The sequence below is a fragment of the Calonectris borealis genome, chromosome 1 (genome assembly GCF_964195595.1).
Source record: "Calonectris borealis chromosome 1, bCalBor7.hap1.2, whole genome shotgun sequence".
NCBI classification, from domain to species: Eukaryota; Metazoa; Chordata; class Aves; order Procellariiformes; family Procellariidae; genus Calonectris; species Calonectris borealis.
This window is the reverse complement of record NC_134312.1, coordinates 195,853,867-195,878,631: the sequence shown is the minus strand read 5'-3', so window position 1 is coordinate 195,878,631 and position 24,765 is coordinate 195,853,867. Positions and strand designations below refer to the sequence as shown.

Sequence of the window (24,765 nt, the reverse complement as noted above, 5' to 3'; positions counted from 1 at the left end):
AACTGTTTATGACAAGTTGATTGTACTTCTTTACATGTTGCAGTGTTTGGAATTGAACTGTTGCTCTTGATGTAGCCAAAATCACATGTGAATCCTATGGATGTTTAGATGGTAGAAGTTGAAAGCCCAGAGTGGAAAACCTGTCAGCCTACGCTCAGAACACTGTTTCAGGGTATATTTGCATCACTGAACTTCAAAATGAATGCAACACATTCTGTAAATCCATATTAATAATAAACTTTCAAAATTCCCATTACTATTCATGCTTGTAAAAAAATCAAATCTTAATTAAAAACCCAAGTCATTTTATGATGAGTCTTGGATTTAAGCAGTACTCCACTGGAACAGAATCAAACCAGTGCGTCTCAAGCAGTGTTGAACAGCAGCATTTTACACTCTCATCCAAAATTATTAATGAAGGAAGTTTCCTGGAGAGAGTTCTAGTGAGGTGGACATCTAGTAGACTTTAGAGACACAGAGACATCATTTGACACATGTAGAGCATGGATTGTAGAGATCCCAACTGTCAGGAGACCTTGCATATCTTTCCTGTTAGAGGGGTTGACATGGCAGTTATTCTAGAAGAGAAACAACCCCTGGAAAAAAGTTTGAGGTGTAATGAAAAGGACATTGGTCTCTTCGAGATTGTTTTTTTCATATACTGTCAAAAATAAAAGACAACTTGCTAAAAATACCTCGAGTGGTAGATAGACTGCAATGACTGGCCAAATTCAACTACCTTTTACAGCTGATATAATCTTTATGTTTTAATGTCGTTCCTCTGCCCTTGTTGCTGTGACTGTGTAGATGGGATTGTAAGCTCTTTGTGTCTTTAGCACTGTCTTACTTTATTTATATTAAAAGCCAATATTACTATCCGATAATATTTCATATTTTTCTTACAATACTACCCAGTATACTGCTCAGTACTCCCAGTACTTATGAAAACTCCCAGTTTTCATAACCATTTTGGGTATCCAGGCTTTTGTGAGAGGGAAGGTGAATTTTGAAACTCATATTTTATTCCCAAAAGATAATTGCATACTAAAACCTTCAGCACTTAGATAAGAAGTGTGCTTAACCTTAGCTGTAAATGTTCTTTCTATGGTTTCTCAGCATCACCAAAGTGTTGTTTATTTTTAGAGGCAGTGAACAAATAGACTTGAAAGAGTTTTAAATTTCAGGAAGTCTTATGGTTAGGTATAAACTTTTGTCAGAGACATAAAGATTTTAAGGCTGGAAGATGTGGACATGTAAGTTACTGTATTTTTGTGATGTACTTTATATCCAGATGAGCTGTAACTTAATATATACACTTGAAAGGAAAAACACATTAGAACACATTTTAATTTGTTCTTTCAAGGAAAAAAAAACATCTATGATGCTTAATTATCAGTCCATCTAAAATCATGTGAACTCATGAAAAACATTATTAGCTGTTACTATCAGCATTTAAAATGGCCCTTTTAAAAACTGCATTGTGCATGATAACCGGAAAAGCCAAGGTATTTGTTTTATGTAATCGCTTATCATTTTATTCACAGAACTTCATGCTTCACTAGAGTTACATACTTATTTTGAGTTCTTATGGGCTTTAATACATAGATACAACACTACATTTGTCTATATTTTAAAGTTATGGCTTTTGTCATATTTACACATAGTTAATGTTACTGTATAAACTGAATATCATAATGATTTTTTCAATAACAAATAAAACAAGAATCAGAGGGAAGTAGCTAGGCAATGAATAGTCGTAACATTTTAAAGTATACAGATTGTGGAATTTTCTTTGGCAGTGTTAGACATGCTTCTGTATTTAATGACTGATCCTTTAAGCATTTATTGTTGAAGTAGTAAATGCCACTCTGAAGAGTCTTACTAAAATCCTGACTAAGGAGAGTCCTTTGCATCCTCCACTGGGATATGAATTTCAATACTGGTTATAATTACTTTCCAACATCTAGTCAGAATAGAGCATCCATTTTTCTAACATACAAACCTGTTCTTGCAAGTACTTCAAAGATTTTTGCTGACAATACCTAACTAAAACCTGATACTGCTGGTATGGAAACACAAGCTTCCAGGTGAAGACAGCTGTCATTGTGTTCATCCAGAGCTCGTCCTGTTGGATCCTGAGTCAGCCAGAGATGATTGCAGAGCCCTGTGAGGCCCCCCTTGCCAGACACTTTGCATGCTGTGCCTGGTAGCTCAGATAAGTTGGGAGCCTCAGATTTGGATCTTCTCCTGCTAGTCTTCTGAGCAGCTGATAAGTCACAGAACACCCACAGATTTTATATTTATAAATAATTACTCATTTGCCTTCATAACAGTTTCCTCTCAGGCTATTATTTTACATACCTCCATTTTAAATGCATAAACTGTTTACCCTCGCTGGAGACTGATAATAAGGAAACTCTGCAAAGTTCACCTTCCATTTCAAGTCAGCAAGGAAGACTCATTGGTTTGCTTGCAGATAAAATTACCAATGGCACTTTACTGTTTACAACTATAAAAATACAGTATTTGGCACTAGTTATTAATGCAAGTAGTATTCGCATTAGCAATAATATTTCAAAGTTTATAACCAAATTCTCAGATGAGATGTTGTATTTTACTTTTCCAAGTCAATTGCCGACACCTTCTTTCAACTTCTATCTGTTAGGATACAGGATACCGGTACAATGATATGGAGATAATTCATTGTGAAAATAGTTTCCCCTCATTGTACAATTTAAGTCAGTAGATTAAAATCATATCATAATATTATTTTATTAATGTAATACATATCCAAGCTGATAAGTATATAGAGTGTTAAGAGAAAGAATGGTATTCACTAAAAAATGTCTTTAATCTTTGAATTAAGTAAGCCTAGTGTCAGTTTATGCCTTTCCTGTACCCATTATTTCATTGAATGCTCAGTGTAACACTAGAAATCTTATTTTAGATGTAATACCATTGTGAGATGGTATTACATTCAAGCTTTCTCTGTAACTGAACACAGAAGTAAGGTCTCCAAATGCAATGCCCTCTGTTGGGTGCAGAGGCAGAATAATGTCGTAAGCAGGGCATTGGACTGGGGTGCAGGAAAACTAGGTTCATTTTCTGTTTTGTCACTGAATTTCAGTGTGATGGTAAGTGGACTACAATGCTTCTTGGTGTCTCTCTTTTCCCCCCATTCTTTTCTAGTTCAATCAAAAGCGTATTAAAGCAGGAACAGTCTTTCTCTGCATGTTTATAGTAGGGTCCCTAAATAGGACCAAAGCATATCACAGGCTAATAATCAGTAATATTGTGGGAAAGACTGTACAGTTTGAAATGCTGTTATGCTTTGGTTATTTCTTCTGTACTCAGTCATCAAATAATAGATCATTGAGTTAAAAACGAACAAATAAAAAAACACATTTTGGGGTATGTCTGAAGGACTTCTTTAATCTGCATTCTTACAAGAAAAATTGGAAACAAGTCAGAAAACAACTGCATCTGTTGTGAAAATGATCAGCAGCTGAAACTTGAGCTACTTTTGGAAGATTAGGGACTCCCAACCTAGTTTTCGGTTCATGCTGAACTTTAGACTCAACCACTTTCCCAGGCTGTTAGGGAGCAGTTGAGCCAGATTGGAGCAGCCTTGGGGCTACTAAAACATGCTTTAGCTGATAATGGTTGCTAAAGTGCTGTTATCTCAGGCAAGGATCAACAGAAACTCTCTGGCCATACCTACCTCTACATTATGCTTCTTTTTCAATGTAATAATGTGTGGTGTTGATTTCTACGGATCTGTACCCTATTGAGGGCAACTGTCTGGATTTTCAGTCTTGTTATTTGGGCTTCTTACATATCTGCTATTTGCTTTATACAACTGGTGTAATATAGCTGCACTGTGATGGGGAAAACCACAGCTTTTTCCTCATTGCTTCATCTGAAGCTTGCATCACACAAATGCTGATCTTGATGGAGGAACTCCCCTACATTATAACTCCATCTTGATATATCTGCCAGTTCCTCTCAGAGAGAAACAAATGAATCAGTAATAATTGATTTTTCAAGCACTGTATAGATACGATGCGTGAAAAATGTCAAAACCGAAACCATTTATTCAATGGAAGCATTTATTCATGTTTCCTTCTTATTTCATTTATAGGGTCTAGCTTTCTGTCCTGATGTTCTTACTAGGCCTCTGGCACTCCATTATGTCCAGCCCTTTTCTGAAAAACTGTAGGTGGATCATTTAACACAGTTACTTGTTAAACTTAGTCAAAATTCTGGTTTAATTTTTCAGTGGTGAAAGAAAACCAAAAATTGATCTGTTCAGAACATGTGTTGCTGCTATTCCTCGACTGCTTCCTGATGGAATGTCAAAACTTGAGTTGATTGACTTGCTGGCAAGGTAAGCTGTTCAAGCATTAAGTGACTGTTCAAGGGGAACAGAATGAAAAACTGAGCCACAGAATGCGTAACTGTTTCTTAGACAAAACCATATGCTTATAAAATGTAATCTGATATTAATGGATAAGACATAGAAGTCCTAGCATCTTTTTACTGGTGTTGTGTTTATATTATAGACTCCTAATTTTATAGGAGAGTAGATACGTCATCCAGAACTCTTTTCCATCAGTATGTAGATTACATGATATTCACTATTCTTCATTATATTCACCATTCTTCATGATATTCACCATTTATTGCCTTTTTTTAACCATCACAGCATTCTAATTAACAAGAGAGAACATCTTTTTTTTTTAGTGGAAAAATGTGGAGATACCTATTTAGTTTTGATTTATGATTCCCACATGTCTGTTTGATAAAACAGAATGTGCTATATGTGGTATCTTTCCAAATACTTTTTAATTGATAATAAAGAAAAGGATAAGTTTAAATTTCATATCCTCCCTTCTTGGGGTCCATTGAATTTTTCTAGGTAGACTTCACTGAAGAAGGTGATCTACAAGACATGACTGCTAAAACAGTTTAGGTTTCAGGAGGTCAAATCAGTGACTTACTGCAAATAATTATGATAACAGGTACTGGTCAGTACAGAACAGTCTGTTACTTTTCAGTTCTAGTATCCAGGTCAAAGATTCCAGCATGTGTTATTTACGTAAGTGGATTATGTGGTAAATCGAGCCACCAAGTTGAGGCCCTTGCAGCATATTGCTCTCAGGTAACTGTGACAAAGCAATCTTTGGCCCTCTGGTCTTGCTTTTGAAACATCTGTGAGGAATGGCAGGTGTGGGAGTCAGAGGGTTACATGCAAAGCAGTTTTTTCGGCTCTGTGAACACCCAACTCCCAGTGATGTGCTAAAACAGTGAAACACAACTAAGTCTGCTAGCAGTAAAGAGTGCAGACAGCCAAACAAGCCAAAATTGCAGCCGAGGGTAGGTGTGCTGTGGTGCACGGCCAGCTTGATTTCCTTGTGCTATAAATCACTTGTGGGTTGTTTTAAATCATTACATTATCAAATTATACAGATACCATATTAAACAGTAACATCAATTCTGCTTAAGGGTAATGAAAAAGGACATGTTTTCCTTTAATCCAATATTTTAACTAGCTTTCTATCCTTAGTAATGTCCTTAAGTGAGCTGGTAGAAAGCACTTACCCATTCTGGTCACAGCTCTTCAATCACAGAGGATTGTCCAGGTCAGACTCACCACTACTCTTAAGAAAGTTTGGAGACTGATGTGGATTTCTTCATAAATTGGTGCTTCCCTCCTTAAGTCTCACAACTGTCAATATAACCATGGGTCTATCTTTATTCTATCATCAAACTTCATGCAGAAAAGGTCAGTTGTGATTCTTCAGCCACAATCAGTTTGTAAGCATTTCTCGGGTAATTTCCATGCTGGGACAATGCAAGCAGTAGGTCTGCTGGGTGATCTGGCTCTTGACTGTGGGAAGAAGTGAGACATCAAGAGGAGCTGAGGACAGCATCTCTAGAGCAACTTTGGAAGCAATTACATGCGCAGCCTTTCCCCAACAGGGGGACCTTTGCGAAGCTGTTCTCATCTCCTATATGTACTCATGCTACATCTTTAAGACATTGATAATGTTTTAAATCAGAGTCTCAAGTATAAACAAGGCAAAACAATTTAGGTAAAAGTAAGTGGATGCATAATAGGTTGGAAAGACAGTTCATGGTTCAGGAGATGTATAGCATGCCATTGAAATAACTGGGTAGGGTCTTAGTATTGCAGAGCAGGATCACAAACTGAACACATGCAAAAAAAAATGATGTTCCTATGAAAAAGCAAACCTTATTCACATGTATAAATAGAAATAAGTCTAAAAGATTTTTGAAAAAGTTCTTCTGGTCTAGTCAGTATCAAGGATGCCTGATTTGGAGAATAACGTCCGAGCTGGGGCATTGCAGTTGAAGAAGAGCCTGACCAGAGAACAAGAGAAAGAAAGATCAGTGGGTTGAAAAAATTAGGTCTGTTTAGTATGGGACAGCGTGGACTGAAAACAGTCTACAAAAATATAGCTTCAGAGAAGAAGTAATAAACTGTTTAAGGAATTAATACCTGGTCTAATCTTAATCTAAGTCTCCAGACTATCCCAGCATCAGAGCTGCTTCTACATTCTCTATACTATGCCATGTTTATTTGGGTCCAGATTGACTACTTCTCCCAGTTATGAAAAAGTAGTCCCAGGAGGTAAGTCTTTGCTGTTCTAGAGAACACTGTATTACAATATTGTGTCTTTTCTGGGTCAGAGACTAAAATCAATACAAGGATAAAAAACTTTGAAGAGGTGAGGTTTCAGCTCCTCTCTGTTTCTCAAAAGAACCTGAGAAGCTGTTCTGGCAGGGATTTTTGTGGGGCTGTGTTGTTGGGATGGAAAGCTGTTAAATATTTTCTTTTCACTAAAGATAAAATAACATCTTTGGGTTAATGGGTTCTTTTATTCACAGTTTGGTTTGCATTCTTCATCCTCACAACAGATGTGTCTTTTGGCTTTTTCCAGAAGGATTCTGTAACTCAGCAGCTAAACTTTCTTCCAGGACAGCTGTATTCAAATTATAAGCCATAAAGCAGATGTCAAGTAGATACTGTACCTTTTGCCCTTTCGCTGCCCACTGAAACCATTCATTAAAAATTCCCAAGTAGGTCTTAAATTTAACTGACTCAAGTGCAAACAAACAAACCAACATTTACTTGCTTCCTCAAGCTGCCTGTCATATGGTGGTAATACACAGATGCATTCTTATGCTCAATTTGAATTTCATTTGATAATGCCGTTGCACAGTAACTTGGGCTTAGAGACATGTGTCTTTTGTATCCTCTTTTCCGTTATTACTTTGTGTCATTGTGGAAGTCATTTCATGGATGACTTAATCTTAGTCTCGAGGGTTTTGCTTGTTTTTCTGGTTTTGGCATTCCAAAGAGGAGACAAAAATGGTCCTTTCTTAGCACGACAAAATACTGTGCTTCCAAATTTATATAGAAAGTCACGTGGTTATTAAAGCGTAACAGTTATTTTTGGAGTCATATTCACCAGGGGTAAAGTTTCATGGCAGTTGCTTTCCTTTGACTTAACTGAAATGTCCCCTGCCTCCTAATTAGGCAGCTATAATGAACGAAATTTGTTATGAGCCGCATCTCATCATACACTTCCAACTGAATGGAATTGGGTTCCACTTCATTTAGTTGTTTTGGGTTTTTTTTCCTAGCTTTCTGTCCATTTCTTTATAATGCATCCTCATTTTCAACTGTGTAGATTAAATGTAGATAAAATACTTTGAAAATTAGTTCTAACACACTATAGAAAAATCACAGTCTCATGGGTAATAAAAACAAAATACATCATAAAGGCAATGAACCAAAAATTGCAGAACACACTGATCTGAATTTACTTTATTCTGTCAAGCTACCAACACAGAAGTAGTTTGGTAATTTTTGTGTCCAAAGTAATTATATAGGATTTTTATGTTGAAAAGAGCTTCAACATGATGCAAATACAGAAGGAAATAAAATCTGAAAATGGGATCTACAATTGCACCATCTTTCAGAAGGACTTCGGGGGTGTCCGATGTGTTTTTAAAAGTATGGAAAGTCCTGAGGCTGTTTTTCCCATTTCACTATCCTAAATTGTTTAAAACATGAAGCAGTTTTTTAATTCAAATGCTCCTTTTTATTTCTTTTGAAGATTTGCTTTCAATAATTGTAATTTGCTTCTTGGCTAAAGATTAATTTTAACTGTTAGGCAGTTGAGGTGTTGTGATTCCTTTATTTTTATATTGAAAGTAAATAAATAAATATGTAAATTGTGAAATTATTAATCTGTAAACCTTTTGTTATCATAACGAAATAGAAGTTATTTTATAAGTGAATAAATCAAAAGTATACTTGGTTTGGGGAGACAGCAAAGTTGCTAAATTATGTACTTTAAAGATACTATCTTTTAGGAGTGGAACAAAGACTTCTTTTGGATCCGTGAATATGTTCAGGCGCTGTTGTAGCAAGAATTACAGTATAAAAACAGGTTAAGGATGTTAATTGTGGTCAGTAATAATGAAACCCTGACAGCATCATTGAAATTTGCATCGTCATTAGGAGTTTTCTGTCAGTGTTGTTACCAAGAAACATGCTCCTTACCACAATAAACACTCCTTAGATTTTTATTACCTGACATTTACTTTTACTTACAGACTGTCTATCCATATGGATGATGAACTTCGACACATTGCACAGAATTCTCTTCAGGGTCTACTTGTTGACTTTGTTGACTGGCGGGAGGATGTACTCTTTGGTTTTACTAATTTTCTGCTACGTGAAGTGAATGATATGCATCATACCCTTCTTGATACTTCACTGAAGTTGCTGCTACAGTTGCTTACACAATGGAAGCTTGTGATACACACTCCAGGAAAAGCTTCTGAACAGGCAAAAACCAGATCTGCAGAGGTATGAAATCAAGAGATCTGTGTCCTAACATTTATACTAATTGAAGGCAGAAATTACGTTCCTTGGTATTGCTGTGGTTTATGTATTTTGTGTTTACTCACCTGAGAAGAATTCACTACATAAGATTTTTTAAGGTAATTAGTTCAGCTGTCTTTTGAGGACAGCTATGTCCTTGTGTAACACAGCAGATGTTATTGTTGTTGAGCAACATGAAAGAATGCATGTCAAACTGAAATATGCACATCAACAAAAGCACATGAAGTGAAATATGTGAATGTCGATACGGCAGAAGGACATTTTCCCAGGACTGAAACTGATTGATAATGCTAGTGGGAGCGCCGAGAAGAGTAAAGCGGATCTTCCCTTCCTGTAGCCATTTCATTTGGTTGATTCAAAAACATCAGAGAACCTGATTGTTTCTACAGCCTGCTGTCTCCATGTGTTACAAACATTCCTGGGAAATGAACAGCTTTGCTCCTGCACCTCCCATCTGCACTGTCCCACAGATAATTTCACTACGAGAGATGATTTTGAGGCTTCTTAACTCCTAACCCAATCACATTGGGAATTTTTTCCTGTGGGCCAGCATGATGTCTGCTTTATATAGCAGAGGACCATTAATTAATAGGTAATAATAGTATTACAAAAAATGTAGAAAAGGGAAAGCCTCACATATTTTTCAGTAAATAATGTTATACTTTACTGATGGGCTGAGGTTCTAGAGGCCACCTACCAGGATAAAGTGTTGCCTGCTACAGGATCAAAGAAGGACCTGAGGTCCTGCTATCCGGAGTAGAAAAAGTGTGAAGTCTTCACAGCCTGACTTACCCATTCATTTTTTCAGTGGAGGATGGAACAAAGCAGGTAGTTGAATTGCAAATTAGAGGGAGGGGTTTGGCCAAAGGACTCTGTTCATATATTGGTTTTTAGGAACAAGAAAACTTAAAGTAACAAAAATTGGTGTTTGAGGGAATGCTGTCAGTCTCCTTACTTCAGCGTTTACATGGCCTCTGCATTTTGTTTCTTTATATGTCCTAGTTAAATAGAATATTTCTTGGAAACCTGGTTTTCAAACACCGTCATTCCATTTTTCCCTCCTTGCACTGTTCTACAGTTGATACCAAATGGATCCAGCCACAGGATTCAGTCTGAAAGAAGCCCCTATTCTAACGTACTACATGCAGTCGAAGGATTTGCACTGGTTCTGCTGTGTAGTTTCCAGGTTGCTACACGTAAACTAGCTGTTTTAATCCTCAGAGAGATCCGTGCTTTATTCCTGGCCCTTGGCCAGGCAGAGGTATGATTTTCCTTTTCTGGAACTTTGAATTAAAATTTTCCAAAGATAAAGCTCAAAACTGCTATTACAGTTGCTTTTAACATAATTGCTGCAGTGTAACAGGTATGCATTTAGTTTATAAAAAAGCATTTGGTTTGAGTTGACCATTTCTGTTTGCCTTAACACTGCAAACCTTTCTGTGTACTCAACAATGTAACATTAGTAACATGTGCCCTGTACAAGAATTTGAAGGGAAACATATACAGCAACTCAATATTTTCTCTTGGAATGATGTGAATACAAAAGACACTGTAAAACGTTTTTTTACTGCATGGATCATTTTTGTATTGTCAGGATTATAAATTTGTATTGGAAATGAAACTGATTCCTGTAGCATACCATTTTGTAAAAAAACACAGCATAAGACATATTTAAGATGATTCACATACATTTTCCTTGTGTAGTAAAGAGTGTTTTTTACGGATATAGAAATATGGAGAGTAATGTTGTGTGTTGGCAGTCACAGCTCAGTGAGCCATCTAAATGCTGAAGAACACAAATATGTGTGTTCCTGGCAAAGGAATGCTTTAATAAACAGTAAGCTAATTTTTAAGTCTTTTGATACCAGCTATCCAAAGTCATTTGGGATTTTCTGATATGTGCTTTTGTTCGGTAAGCAGTGAGCTATAGCCAGAAATTAACTTCATTTCAAACCACAGCCTGGACTTGGTTCTGGGATTAATACGAAAAAGACAAAATGCACCATTGTTACCAATGGATTTGTTTAGCCACTTTAGATTCATGTCATAATTTTTAGGTGGTTCTATTTCATGTACCAGAAAAATAAGAAGGGAAATAATTTGGTCAGGAGAGCAGTTAACTTGCATTCTCTGTGTTATGCAGGATGATGACAGGCCTATGATTGATGTCATGGATCAATTGAGTTCTTCTGTTCTTGAAAGTTTTATTCATGTGGCTGTTTCAGATTCAGTAAGTACTACTTTACTGATACTGCTAGCGTTTACATAGTGCATGGACATAACAAATATCAGACATGAAATACTAAAAATAAAGCTGCTAAAATCAAAGAAATCATACAGCCTTAAGGCTCCAGCTATCTACCCAAGAGCTCCAAGGCTCCATAATGTCCCAGACAATCTATTCCAATGAAAATAATCATACTATGGATACAGAAGATACTACACGTAGAAAAAAAAAATTATAACAAAATTTGTAATCAAAACTACCTAGATTCTGGACCTGTGACTTGCATCCAGAAGAACCATTGAGAAAGTCTTTATTTCACCACCTAATGCTTGGAGTACTTCGAATTCACTCACTGCTATCATCTGTTCCAGAAGCAAATAAGCTTTAATTCCCTTGCATGCTCAGAAGTGGCCCCACCTGCAAAACTAAGCCTAAGCTCTAGAGTAATTCACAGCTGGGGTGAATCTCTGCTTTTGCTCTCTCGTGGGCCTGATGTGTCTAACATGCCACCAGAGGAAGCAAAGATGCAGTAAGCATTCTGAATGAAAAAGTATCAGCAGAAGAACTGATAGGTATGGCAACTTGTTTTGCATACTATCTTAAAGATTTGTGCCCGTGTCCAGAGAGCAGAAACTATCAGTTCTGGGCACTTTTCAGCCTGACGAAGTTTAAAGCAACAATTGTTCCTTGCCACATGAGTGCCCTTTCCTGGGGTAGGAAGGGGACATCGAACTGGTGGTGAAGTCAGGCCATTATGCAGCTGAAAACAGGAAAGTTGCAGGATCAGAAACTGAGCAAGCAAGAGGCATTCTGACTCTCTAACCCAGGTATTAGGAAATTCAGCTGAAATAACAGCCCCTGGGTCTGGATGTTGTAGTTTCTATAGGCAAAGGTCTGGATTTTGTGCTTTAATTCTGTGCATTAATAATATAGCAAAACAAATGTGTTGCCTGTGTACCTCATTTCTGACAAGTACAGCAGGGAGTGGTAATTTAGTGATTACTTTTGTAACAGTGGATGCAAGATGCAGGCAACTGTTACATTCTGTTTGAGGTCTAATAAGTGAATAATAAGGATGCCAAAATACATGTGTTTTAAGTTTTCATTCCACAAAGTTGTTTTCTTAAGACAAAATTTAAGTTACAGTAGAGAAATGGTTTGTTGATGTGGTGAGAAACCTACTTGCCACTGAAGGTAGCAGGATTTAAAATGGATTAAAACTGCTTAAGCGCCTGCTTCAGCCTCTTAATTCCCTACATGCATATTCAAATGCCCTGATGAATGGTGAAGAATATTTATTAGCAGCATTGGTATTTACCATATTGTCATAGAATGTAGGAGTCTTAATCACGGGCTAAGGCTCTGTCTGCCTGTTCAGACAATGAACATAAGGACAGTCTATAGTTATTACAGACTGCAGCCTCATACAAGAGACAGTGGATGGGTGCAGGCAGCAAGGAGAATAGAAAGTAACAATGAGATTATATTTCTCAGCATAATCAATAGTTATCGTAGCGTTTAAGGGCAAGTTATTGTGCCTATCGCAGTAAATAGGAGCTTTAAGGAAGAATCAGAGGGGAAATAATGAGGTAGCTCTTAACAGCATTTGTAAAAAGCTCCTCCTGAGTGAAAAGGCAATGTGATGGGAAGCATAAAAGTGTTGGTCTAAAAAATCCAACAGAAGTTGTCCATGGAGCTTGAAAATAAAGACAAGTACTGAGGGCGAACATGGCAGGGAATAAATGACCGTCGCTGTGATTTTTTGTCTTTTCTCTCCATAGACAACAATCCCATTAACACACAGTGTGGATTTGCAGTGGCTGGTGGAGTGGAATGCTGTCCTAGTAAATAGCCATTATGATGTGAAAAGTCCTTCCCATGTCTGGATATTTGCACAGTCCGTTAAAGACCCATGGGTTCTCTGTCTCTTCAGTTTTCTTAGGCAGGAGAATTTACCAAAACATTGTCCTACAGCTCTCAGCTATGCTTGGCCATACGCTTTCACGAGGCTACAGCTGATAATGCCTCTTGTGGATCCAAAGTAAGTGGCAATCTGCATTTAACTTTCATTTTTGTGGATTGTGTGATTTTAATACAAGCTTTTTTTAGTCTCACGTTTCAGTATCAGTCCATAAGTCCTGCAAGGTGCTACCCAGACATTCAGTTTTGAGTTTCATAATTGCAACTTGTAAAGTAGAAAACTCTAGTTTTCCCAGTTGATTTTCCCAGGTATCATGTCACGTTGAATTGCGGCTGGTAGATACCTAGCATGTTTTATTCCCTTTTAAGATATTTTAAAATACTGTGTAATTATTTTTAAATTCTAGTATTCCTGTTAATGCAAAGAAAACAAGTACAGCAAGCAGTGGAGACAACTATGTTACTTTGTGGAGAAACTATCTTATTCTCTGTTTTGGAGTAGCAAAGCCTAGTATTATGAGCCCAGGACACTTGCGTGCTTCAACACCAGAGATCATGGCTACCACTCCTGATGGAACAGTGAACTACGATAATAAGGTGATGCATCCTGTTTCAAACAAATTATTCATTTAGGAGATTTTTAAACTGCATCTGCATGCTAAATCATATCCTGATGAAAGTATTTCCGTTAGGGGAATATTTTGATATACGCAAACTCCTTAAGGCACATAATTAACAATTAAAACATCTGTATAATCTGTGTCGACATGATGTGTCAATAAGTATTTGGCAAAAGCCATGGCATTTTCAAAATATTGCTTTTTTTTCCCATATTCTGGGTGATGTATATTCAAAATATAGAAGTTCTGGACATATGTGTTGAAGTTAACTTTAGTTTGTCATCCCTGTTCTTTCCTTGTAGAGCACTCTAATTTGTAAATTTATAACATTATTAAGCAATAAAGCAGATTTCTGAATAAACGTTGTATGCCTGTCAGACATGAAGGAATATTGTATGAAATGCAGTTTCAAGTAGTAGCAACCTGAGAGGAGCAGTAGCTCCACAAATGCAATTACTGGAATATTTTAATGAAACAACAAATTAAGTAAATTACAACAATCTGAATGAAAGCAAAGAGATTTCCCAGATCTATTTATTTGTTAAGCCTTATTGAGATGAGTGTGATGTAGTGAACATCCAGTTAGACTGGTGTATTGTTATCCATAATAGTAAAATCATTTCAGCATGTTTTTAAAATACATATTGATTCTTGGACAATGTTTTTTTGTAAAAAAAAATTGTATTTACTTAATATTGATAATCCTGAAATTAAATGTCAATAATTTCTTAATTCTTAGGCTATTGGAACTCCCTCTGTTGGAGTCTTACTAAAGCAGCTAGTGCCTTTGATGAGACTCGAAAGCATAGAAATAACAGAATCACTTGTATTAGGATTTGGAAGAACGAATTCCCTTGTTTTCAGGTACTTCCCCACTTATCATATTCTCAATTATTTGCCTCTAATCCAAATGCATTATTTTTGTTGTAATTTAAATATACTCAAATTTTTATTTGCACTTTAGACATTTGGTTTTATGTATTGAATAAAATATTGATGCTTTTCAGAGGAGGTTAGATTTTGTTTACAAAGAGTTTTTTTTTTAATTTAGGGAATTAGTAGAAGAACTTCACCCACTAATGAAAGAAGCCCTAGAAAGAAGACCAGAGGTTAGTTGCAGAAATTAAATGTACTAGTTTGTTTAAACTGCAAAATTAATTTAAAAGTAGTAATTCTTCTCTTTGAAATGCAAAGATATTCTTTTGTACTAAGTAACAAGTTAAGCTTTGTGTGGAACCAGAATTTTATTAATTGTGTATAAGAACAAAACTTAAAATAATTCCATTAAAACCTAGTTTAATTTAAATTCTATCAGTGATACAAAATGTACAATATAGAAATCCATTCTGAGGAAAAATTTCCAGTCAAATATGGAACCTCCTCATATGGAACTCAGATATATTGGAAGTTCACTTTCAATATCTGGAAAAAATACCTTGTAACACAGCTGGGCTACAAGCACATTTCTCAGCAGTGTTCAGATGTGCTTTTTATTTGCAGGGTAGGAAGGGTCATCTATTTCAACTTCAACGGACTACATTTTTTCCTGCTAAATACAACAGGTTAACTGACAAATTCATCAGTGTTCTCACCTTCATTACTGTACTCTCTTTTGTTATAATAGAAAGTAGTGCTCGAAGGGATCCCAACAGATCATCTGATCCGTCCAAGGGAGGATGAACTAGTCTTGTGTCATTCCTGACAGATGTTGTCTAAACTGTTCTTAAAAGTCTCTGGTGATAGACTCTGTAGCCTCAGTAAGCAGTTTAATCATAGGATGTGTCTATGTGGCTAAATGGGAAAGCCATGGGGAGAGCTTCAGTAGTGGACCCGAGTTGCCGTTCTGCTCAATTTTCCCTCCCTGGCTCAGTTTTGGACTATGCCAGGTGGCTCCAAGACAGAAAGCTGAGATGGCTCTGGAGGTCACTCAGTCCCAGGAGCAAGCCCCAGAAGGCACCAAGCCACCAGACACAGTCCTCCAAACCACCCCAGCTGCTTTTGCTCTGATATAGAATCATAGAATCGTTAAGGTTGGAAAAGACCTCTAAGATCGAGTCCAACCATCAACTCAACACCACCCTACCCACTACACCATGTCCTTAAGCACCTCATCTACACGTCTTTTAAATACTTCCAGGGATGGTGACTCCACCACTTCCCTGGGCAGCCTGTTCCAAGGCCTGACCACTCTTTCAGTAAAGAAATTTCTCCTAATGTCCAATCTAAACCTCCCTTGGCGCAACTTGAGGCCATTTCCTCTCATCCTATCGCTGGTTACTTGGGAGAAGAGACCAACACCCACCTCGCTACAACCTCCTTTCACGTAGTTGTAGAGCGCGATGAGGTCTCCCCTCAGCCTCCTCTTCTCCAGACTAAACAACCCCAGTTCCCTCAGCCACTCCTCATAAGACTTGTGCTCCAGGCCCTTCACCAGCTTCGTTGCCCTTCTCTGGACATGCTCCAGCACCTCAATGTCCTTCTTGTAGTGAGGGGCCCAAAACTGAACACAGGATTCGAGGTGCGGCCTCACCAGTGCCAAGTACAGGGGCACGATCACCTCCCTGCTCCTGCTGGCCACACTATTTCTGATACAGGCCAGGATGCTGTTGGCCTTCTTGGCCACCTGGGCACACTGCCGGCTCATGTTCAGCCGGCTGTCAACCAGCACCCCCAGGTCCTTTTCCTCTGGGCAGCTTTCCAGCCACTCTTCCCCAAGCCTGTAGCGTTGCCTGGGGTTGTTGTGGCCGAAGTGCAGGACCCGGCACTTGGCCTTGTTGAACCTCATACAGTTGGCCTCGGCCCATCGATCCAGCCTGTCCAGGTCCCTCTGCAGAGCCTTCCTACCCTCAAGCAGATCAACACTCCCGCCCAGCTTGGTGTCGTCTGCAAACTTACTGAGGGAGCACTCGATCCCCTCGTCCAGATCATTGATAAAGATATTGAACAGGACCGGCCCCAGTCCTGAGCCCTGGGGAACACCGCTCGTGACCGGCCGCCAACTGGATTTAACTGCGTTGACCACAACTCTCTGGGCTCGGCCGTCCAGCCAGTTTTTTACCCAGCGAAGAGTGCACCTGTCTAGGCCGTGAGCCGCCAGCTTCTCTAGGAGAATGCTGTGGGAGACAGTGTCAAAGGCTTTACTTGAAGTCCAGGTAGACCACATCCACAGCCTTTCCCTCATCCACGAGGCGGGTCACCTGCTCATAGAAGGAGATCAGGTTGGTCAAGCAGGACCTGCCTTCCATGAACCCGTGCTGGCTGGGCCTGATCCCCTGGTTGTCCCGCACACAGCTTGTGAGCGCCCTCAAGATGAACCGCTCCATGATCTTCCCTGGCACCAAGGTCAGGCTGACCGGCCTGTAGTTCCCCGGATCCTCCTTCCCGCCCTTCTTGTAGATGGGCGTCACATTGGCAAGCCATATGCTTCCCCTCATCCCCTACCTCCCTGTGTGCAGCAGCCTACGGGCCAAGTTGCAAAATGCCTGCTGTGGTTGCAGCACAGCCCTCAGGTTAGAGCAGGCAGTTTGTGATAAGAAAACAGGCAGTGATAATGCCTTGGGCCAGAGAAGCATTGCATGAGTCCTGCTAGGCAACATGGACATAGCCAGCCTTCTTGAGGTCTTCTGGAGCAGTGTGAATATGAGGCAGTCTGTGCTACTTGACTTTTTGACATGAACAGTCCGTCTCTGTTTACCAGTGTAAACACAGTCGTGTCCATGCAGCTCTGCTGAGAAGTCTGCACAGTTGTGTATAGAAAGCAATGTTGTTGCATTAATACTGTCCTCTACCTGGGCTTGTTTACCTGGGTCTCAAGCAATTTCAAACTGTGTATTCACTACTCTGTCCTCCATAGCAGTTTCAATAAGGTATCATCATGGTGACCTGGTGTGCTGTCCCCAAGCCATAGCCTTTGGTGCAGAAGCCACACAGAGAATGGTGGTCAGGAAAAAATTAAACCATTAGTAGGTGGACAGAGGCTCTCAGCTATGCCCAATATGGAAAAAAACAAAAATTAATTAACTTGACGGGCTCTTCATTCACGTTAATTTTCATGTGGGCAATTCTTAATAATTCTGTGTCTGGCAAATGTCCACTACCATTTCCACTCTGTGTTGCTTCACACCTCAATTCAATTGTGTGCCTTCCATCACTATGAAGTCATTGATTTGAAGGTCACTTGTTTTGATACTGGGCAGAAGTGGATTAATACACATTAGTGCAGCCACTTGCCTGTGCATTTCTGCCTGTGCACCATTGAAGACAATTTAGACTTGAAAGGCCTTTTCTGGAGACATACATATCCAATCTACACTCAGGAAAGGAATCACAAGAATGCAGAGGTTTATAGTATGCTGTAATAGCAAATTTAGCACATGGAAGTGTCAGTAGAGGAATATGAGAACAAAAGACTCCAATGTTTATTCCTGTGTTGCTCCTGATATGAAGAACTGGGCCACCTTCCTGCAAGCAGCGCCACCGGTAAACCCAGGAGTGACTGTATGGGTCGCGTAGCTGTAGAGAACATGGCAGGCCTCCATGTCAGCAGGCAGGTATCCAACACATCAGAAATAATGCCCTTGAACTGACATATGCTATGACTAGAAAGAGAATTACCGGCACAGCCAAGAACTGCAGGGGTAAACCAAAGTGGACATTACACAAGATCTGCCATGTGGGCATGGGCACAGAGCTTGCCAGATTGCCTCTGACACTGTTGCAGGAGGCAGCTGTGCCTGTTAAGTACTGTGTTACAATAAAACTGCTTTTTTCCTCCACGTGTGCTTCCTGGAACCTTTAAGGTGTAAAAGGAGAAAAACAGGGCTCTGAATAGGACAACTCAAATGGCATGATGATTTGAATAAGACCTTTGGCTAGGATGCTGCAGACTGCCAGTTCTAGGTCAAAATACCAGGGAAAGTATCATTTTTTTCTCCCACACATCTGCTACTGGCCATCGGCAGAGCCAGAGTACTAGATGAGATAAGCCTTTTATCTGACTCAGTATTGGTATTCTTAAGTTCTGAAGAGGAAAATCTGAGCTTTCTCTGAGCTTTTCTTCTCTTCTTGTTCTGGCAGCAAATTTCTTTGAGTGCAATAGCAGCTTTTTAACCTTCTCACATTTTTTGCTTAGTGGAGATGCAGGATAGAAAGCAACAAGTCAATTTAGCACTTCAGCAAAGGCTGAAGGCCTTGTTGCATTCACATTTTTCAAGGCAAGACAGAAGACAGAAAAGACAGCTTTCTAGAAGACAATGAGATACAGTGAAGCTGTTAACAACAGTGCAGTCCTATTCTATGGGAGGAGTATGTCAACTGTGTGTACAACCACTGCAGTCAATACATCCAAGAGTGTACTAGAGCGGTCTCTGCTAGGAGCTAACTTGAATATGGGTGATCATGTAGCTGCAGCTTTACCAAGTTCCAGAATGGTAATGAAATATTTTCCTGGGGTCCGGATATCTGTTCTGCACTTTACAATGCTTCCAGCACCCAAACTAGATGGTGTTAAGCTAACATGAATACGCCTGCTACCTGAAGATAGCATGTTTTTTAGCAAAGGAACCTTGAATATTAATTCATTTTTATCCAGTATTTCATTATTTCATTTCCACATTTTCAATGAGGGCTAAGGTAGCTGTTAACAGTTTGTTCAAGAATAGTTACATAGACAAAAATTTGATCATATTTAGTTCTGTGTTGATGTGTAAGCACATTGTTACGATGAAATATCCAAAAGCAGTCAAATTCCTTCATGAAAAAAATGCTTGAACTGGAATTCTTAAAACTCATTACTGTATTGACATTTCTGAAGTTACTAGTTTTTAATGTATGCACCTATGCATATAAAAAATAATTGTTTTTTTAAATTCCAAGAACAAGAAACGTCGAGAACGCCGAGATCTACTAAGACTACAGTTACTGCGAATTTTTGAACTACTTGCTGATGCTGGTGTTATAAGTGACAGGTAGGACTATCACTCATCATAAATACTGAACTTTAAGTGAAATAATTTTCAGTGTTTACAACACTGAGTTTATGTCAGTATGTTCTTTGAAGAATTGTATAATCTATCATCAGATACGGAGATATTTTTGCATTTCTTCAGAAAGCTGTAGTATAACTACACTGTTACTCTATATTAATGTACAACTTTCCTTTATGCTAGTACAAATGGAGCCTTAGAAAGAGATACGTTAGCCCTTGGAGCCTTGTTCTTAGAGTATGTTGATCTGACTCGCATGCTTCTGGAGGCTGAAAATGATAAAGAAGTTGAAATCCTTAAGGATATGAGAGCACATTTCAGTGCAATGATTGCCAACTTGATTCAGTGTGTTCCAGGTATGGTGCTAAATTATCTCAACATACAATGAAATTGCATTTATTATATGTATTGGAAAAGTAATTTTTTATTTCTTTTTTTCTGTGCTTTTTTCACTGCTTGTGAATTGTCGTATAGTGAATGTAAAGGGGAATGTGGACAAAAATGTGTTCAAAAGTCTATTAAGAGCCAAATAAAAAAACAGTAAAGCTTGTTGAAGCTTGTAGTATTCATATATAACAATCATCTTTTTAAAAGCCCAGGAAAGAAATTGTCTGTGACTTCTAGGGGCTCCAGATTTCTTTGACATAAGGCCTTATTTGCTTCCCTTTCACTTTATTGCCAGACTTTTCACAAACTCAGACAGGCCTTGAAAAATATAGGTAGGTGCAGAAAATGTACAATATTAAACGTAGTGAAAAACTTGCCTGAGGTCTTGAGATTGTATCCCATCTTACCTGACTCCAGTTGTATAGCAAAGATTTCTCCAATTTCATGCTTCTTATATATTGCAAGATCGCTTCAGAAATGTAATGTAATTCCATTAGCAAAAAAAAGAAAAAAAAAGAAAAAGAAAAAAAATGTCTGCTTTAAAGTCCATGTAATTACTGGAAGATAAAGTCTGGAGATTGTCAGTCTATGTAAATCTGCCATCTCTAGATCATTTATGACAGGACATAACAGCATTGGTAGCAACAAATAAAAAGGAATTCAGAAAAGTGCAGTAAGGGAATAAATAATGAAGAAATGTTTTCATGTAAGTTTCCAGTGTGCAAATTTTTTCAAAGTCATATAGTTGCTTTCAGCTATAAGATACATAAAAAGTATATAATAGTTAAACAAGATAAGGAGTGGTGTCAAGTTCTTAGCTGCTGTTAACAAACAAAATACTGAATTTCGTTCCTTTATTCCTGTTCTGAATGATGCTCATTAACAATACAGAGTTTCTTCAGTAGTTACATTGCCAGGAGTATTTGCAAAGGCTTTCCTCTTTGCATTTATTCTCACATTCTACAAGCCACATGACAGAGAACTGTATGTTGTATGGATTTTCCACATGAAACAGCCATGTTGTATGTTTTGAGAGAATGCAAGAAAAACTGCTGCATTTCAATAATTCAGTATGTAATTCTGTAAAGAGATGTATTTTCTGCTAACTAGACGGCTTTAAAATATATCAATAACTAACAAAGCCATAACATTGAACTCCGAGCAAACAAAAGTTTATTGTATCAACATCTATCATCTTTAGCCACTGTTCATATTGATTTGCATAAGTATTGTCTAGTTAGACTTTGTTGGCTTCCAGCACAGTTTATAGATGAAAAATAATTGGCCAGTAGCAATTTGCCAGTCTCTTTAATAAACGTAGTACCGCCTCTGCCATCATGTTTTGCTTTGGCGAATTAGAACTATTGTTTAAAAGATTTCTCTTTTTTATCTCCACATGGTTAAGAATTAATAGATATTTTTCATTTGCTCAGGTAATTTAGTTGTTCAGAAAATATACCACATCTTTATTGTAATCAGGCAGGCACCAAGTTTCTTCTATTTCTTGTCCCTACCTATTACTGTATTAGAGTAAGACATATGTATGTTTGGGCTTGCATTTAAAGAATTGGAAAAAACAAGTAAATATTTACCATTAAAGGAATGCAAGAGGCATTGAAAAGCCTAATGCTATAATTAGTTTCTTGCATGCTGTCTCTGAAGTCAGTACACGTACATGTTGTATAAATGTATACAAACATGTACCGGTTTGTATAAATACACATTAATTCAGAACTGAAGGTTCTTGGAAAAAAGATGCATCTTATTCACTACATTAGATTTTTAAAAGGAGCTTAGATACTTTGGAGTAAGTGTATACTGAACATTTAAGAAAAACTCCCTATTTATAGAAATTTGAAATTCATGCTACCATCTCTGCCACATGAATGTGTATTTAACATTAACGAATCACAACTATTTCTATTTCTGTTCACTTAGTTCACCACAGGAGATTTCTCTTCCCTCAGCAGAGCTTGAGGCATCACCTGTTCATTTTATTCAGCCAGTGGGCAGGACCTTTCAGTATTATGTTCACACCACTGGACCGTTACAGTGATAGAAATCACCAGATTACAAGATATCAGTATTGTGCATTAAAGGTATTAAAGTTTTACTGTCAAAATCAGTAATAGTAATTTTCCAGACAAAATACAAGTAATTGTGGGTTTTACTTCCTTTTATTTCACAGAAATTTGAATTGGCATACTTGATGCAAACTTGTATACTCATACGTATATGTATAGTGGTATCATAGAATATAGCAGTATGAGCCTGAAGTTACGCATTTTTTTCTTTGTAGACACTTTTCAGGGCTAATTATTTTCAAAACCAGAATGCATTTTAAAATTTCACTAGCTGTTCATTAACAGGCTATCAGATTCAATGGGAGGATATTAGGCTCTGAAATTAAATTTAGTACCAATTCAGTATCACATGCTCATCTCAGGACTGTCTCCCATGCTTGCCTGGAGACATGGTCAATAATAATAAAATACTTTTGCGGCAAAACCAGTTGCAACTCACCCACATAAGTAAGCTGGGAAAAAAATAGCTTATGTACTTACATAAGCTGCATCACTTGGTATACAACAATTTTAATTTTTGCAGAAAGATGCTATTAAAAAATCTGTGTATTTTAATTGTTTTTGCAGCTTGATTTGTAAAGATTGGGTAAAATGACAAAATGTATCTTGAAGAATGGGGAAACTGGGCTGTAATATTGCTGCCAAAATGCAGGATTATCAGCGTTATTTTGAAATCCAGTAACATCTATAGCAACTTAATTATTGAAATCTAGCAAAATCAGCTGTTACCATTTTCACCATAGTTCCCTCAAAAATAAAAACAAGTGGCAGTCCTGTTAGCCTGGACCCGGGCTCAAATAATTCTGAAAGGTTCACTCACGTTACTTCTTTGTGTAACTAAAGTTCCTTGTGTTTTTAGGCCATGTCAGCTGTGCTCTGCTGTGGACCTGTATTTGATAATGTTGGTCTTTCCCCTGACGGATATCTTTACAAATGGCTTGATAACATTCTGGCTTGTCAAGATTTACGTGTAAGTACTCACCAAAATGCATCACTGATGAATAATTTTAATCTCTTTACTGGGTGAGTAAAGAGTTTGTGACTGTAAGAACTATGACTGTATACGTTCTATTTTGAGCAGGAAATAATAGCTTTATGCAAGGTTCTAATACAAAAGTGTAATTAATTTAAAAGCATTTAAACAGTAAAAATTATTATTTCTGAAAATATAATGTAGGTAAATAATGAGCTAAAAAAATTGCCTTATGGTTCAGTATTGCTTGCAACAGAAATTTAGGCTTTTCATCTGCTGATAAAGAAAGGTTAAAAATGGCACGAGCTCAAAAATATTTGTCCTTCTATTTGGAGTACTTCCACCCACCTGCCTCAAGTTTCTGTGGAATAAGAATGTAAAATCCCCTCCTGCTTGGTAACATAGATGCTGGTGAAACAAATCTGAGTGAAAATGAGTGGGTAGATCTTCCAAAGAAGTCAAGAGGATGAATGATTCAGGAGAGGAACAAAATAATTTTTTTTTTAAAGAACACATAATAGATTGTTCTTGCAATTTTCTCTTCCATTTCTGTGAAGATGGGTTTCCCTGTTGACTTTGTAACTACCCAGTCATATTTCTATATTTATAGCTGATTGGACTATCTCTTTGATTAAGGAGGAGTAGATTTGTGATTTACATCAAGTGGAGAGAGAGAACAATGATCTTTCCCTTTGTGATATCTTGCACTATGACCTGCTGTTCTCCCTAAAAGTCTCATACCAGCACAGGTGACTGTGATTGCTAAAAAAATGCAGACAGCAAAGCCTAAAGGCTTGTGGAGCAGCTAGAGGATACCTGCTGTAGAAATGGTAATTGATTAGGAAAAAAAAGGTTGGACAAATTAGAAGAAAGAAGGGATGGCTACAGAGAAAATCTTTTGGAAATTAGATAGGATTTTGGAATGTTGGTAGGGATGAAGCTATAAAGACATGTGTAAGTGATATGTATAATTGAAATTCTTACGGTTGTGGGAAGGAAACACACAGAACAAGAGAAAGGAAAAGGTACGCTTTTCCTCCTGCCATGTTTTCATTGTCATCAACAAATATTATATCACCATGTCCAACTGATCATTAGTATACACCGCTCATAAAGTAACTGGGGACAAAAATTACCTTTTTTTAACTTTTCCCCTTGAAGTGCAAAATTTGGATATGATAGGTGAAATTTGTTTCCCCTAAGCTAATTACTGTAATTCATGATGAATCATTGTAGTGAAGGATTGTAACTAAACTGCATTGCCTGTACAACTAGTTCAGATTTAGGTGAGAAGGATCCTACCTGGTCCAGTAATGTTAAATATCATTTGCAGTCTTTACAAGTTGTTACCTACACTTGGTGACAGAATATTAACAGGCATTAGTGTTTGGTGTTCCAGTCCTACCCTCTACTGAAGGATCACAAAGGCACAGTCCAAGCCTTAGTTGTGATGTGTTTGTAGCAGTGGTGGTACCAGGATTAAGTGATACAAGGTCTGTAGGGAGAGTTGTCAGATTGCTTGATGTAGTTGGATTAAACATACAAGTTTGCATACCCCCAGGCTTGCAAAAGGTATTTTTGTTTGCCTTGCTTCTGTGTTAGTCAAAAGAAGAATAAACCTGAAAGTGT

General features: G+C 37.9%; 1 protein-coding gene across 1 annotated transcript in view; it reads left to right on the top strand.

The window, feature by feature from the left end:
- FRY (FRY microtubule binding protein) overlaps positions 1-24,765 on the top strand; it is a 175,930-nt gene that overhangs the window by 76,792 nt on the left and 74,373 nt on the right. Inside the window, exons 17-28 of the mRNA XM_075139803.1 lie at positions 4,280-4,387; positions 8,650-8,905; positions 10,020-10,202; positions 11,085-11,171; positions 12,950-13,209; positions 13,496-13,685; positions 14,448-14,572; positions 14,760-14,817; positions 19,583-19,674; positions 19,876-20,048; positions 21,994-22,178; positions 23,023-23,133. Of these exons, the coding sequence (XP_074995904.1) occupies positions 4,280-4,387; positions 8,650-8,905; positions 10,020-10,202; positions 11,085-11,171; positions 12,950-13,209; positions 13,496-13,685; positions 14,448-14,572; positions 14,760-14,817; positions 19,583-19,674; positions 19,876-20,048; positions 21,994-22,178; positions 23,023-23,133 (1,828 nt within the window). The remainder of the gene's footprint in view (positions 1-4,279; positions 4,388-8,649; positions 8,906-10,019; positions 10,203-11,084; positions 11,172-12,949; positions 13,210-13,495; positions 13,686-14,447; positions 14,573-14,759; positions 14,818-19,582; positions 19,675-19,875; positions 20,049-21,993; positions 22,179-23,022; positions 23,134-24,765) is intronic.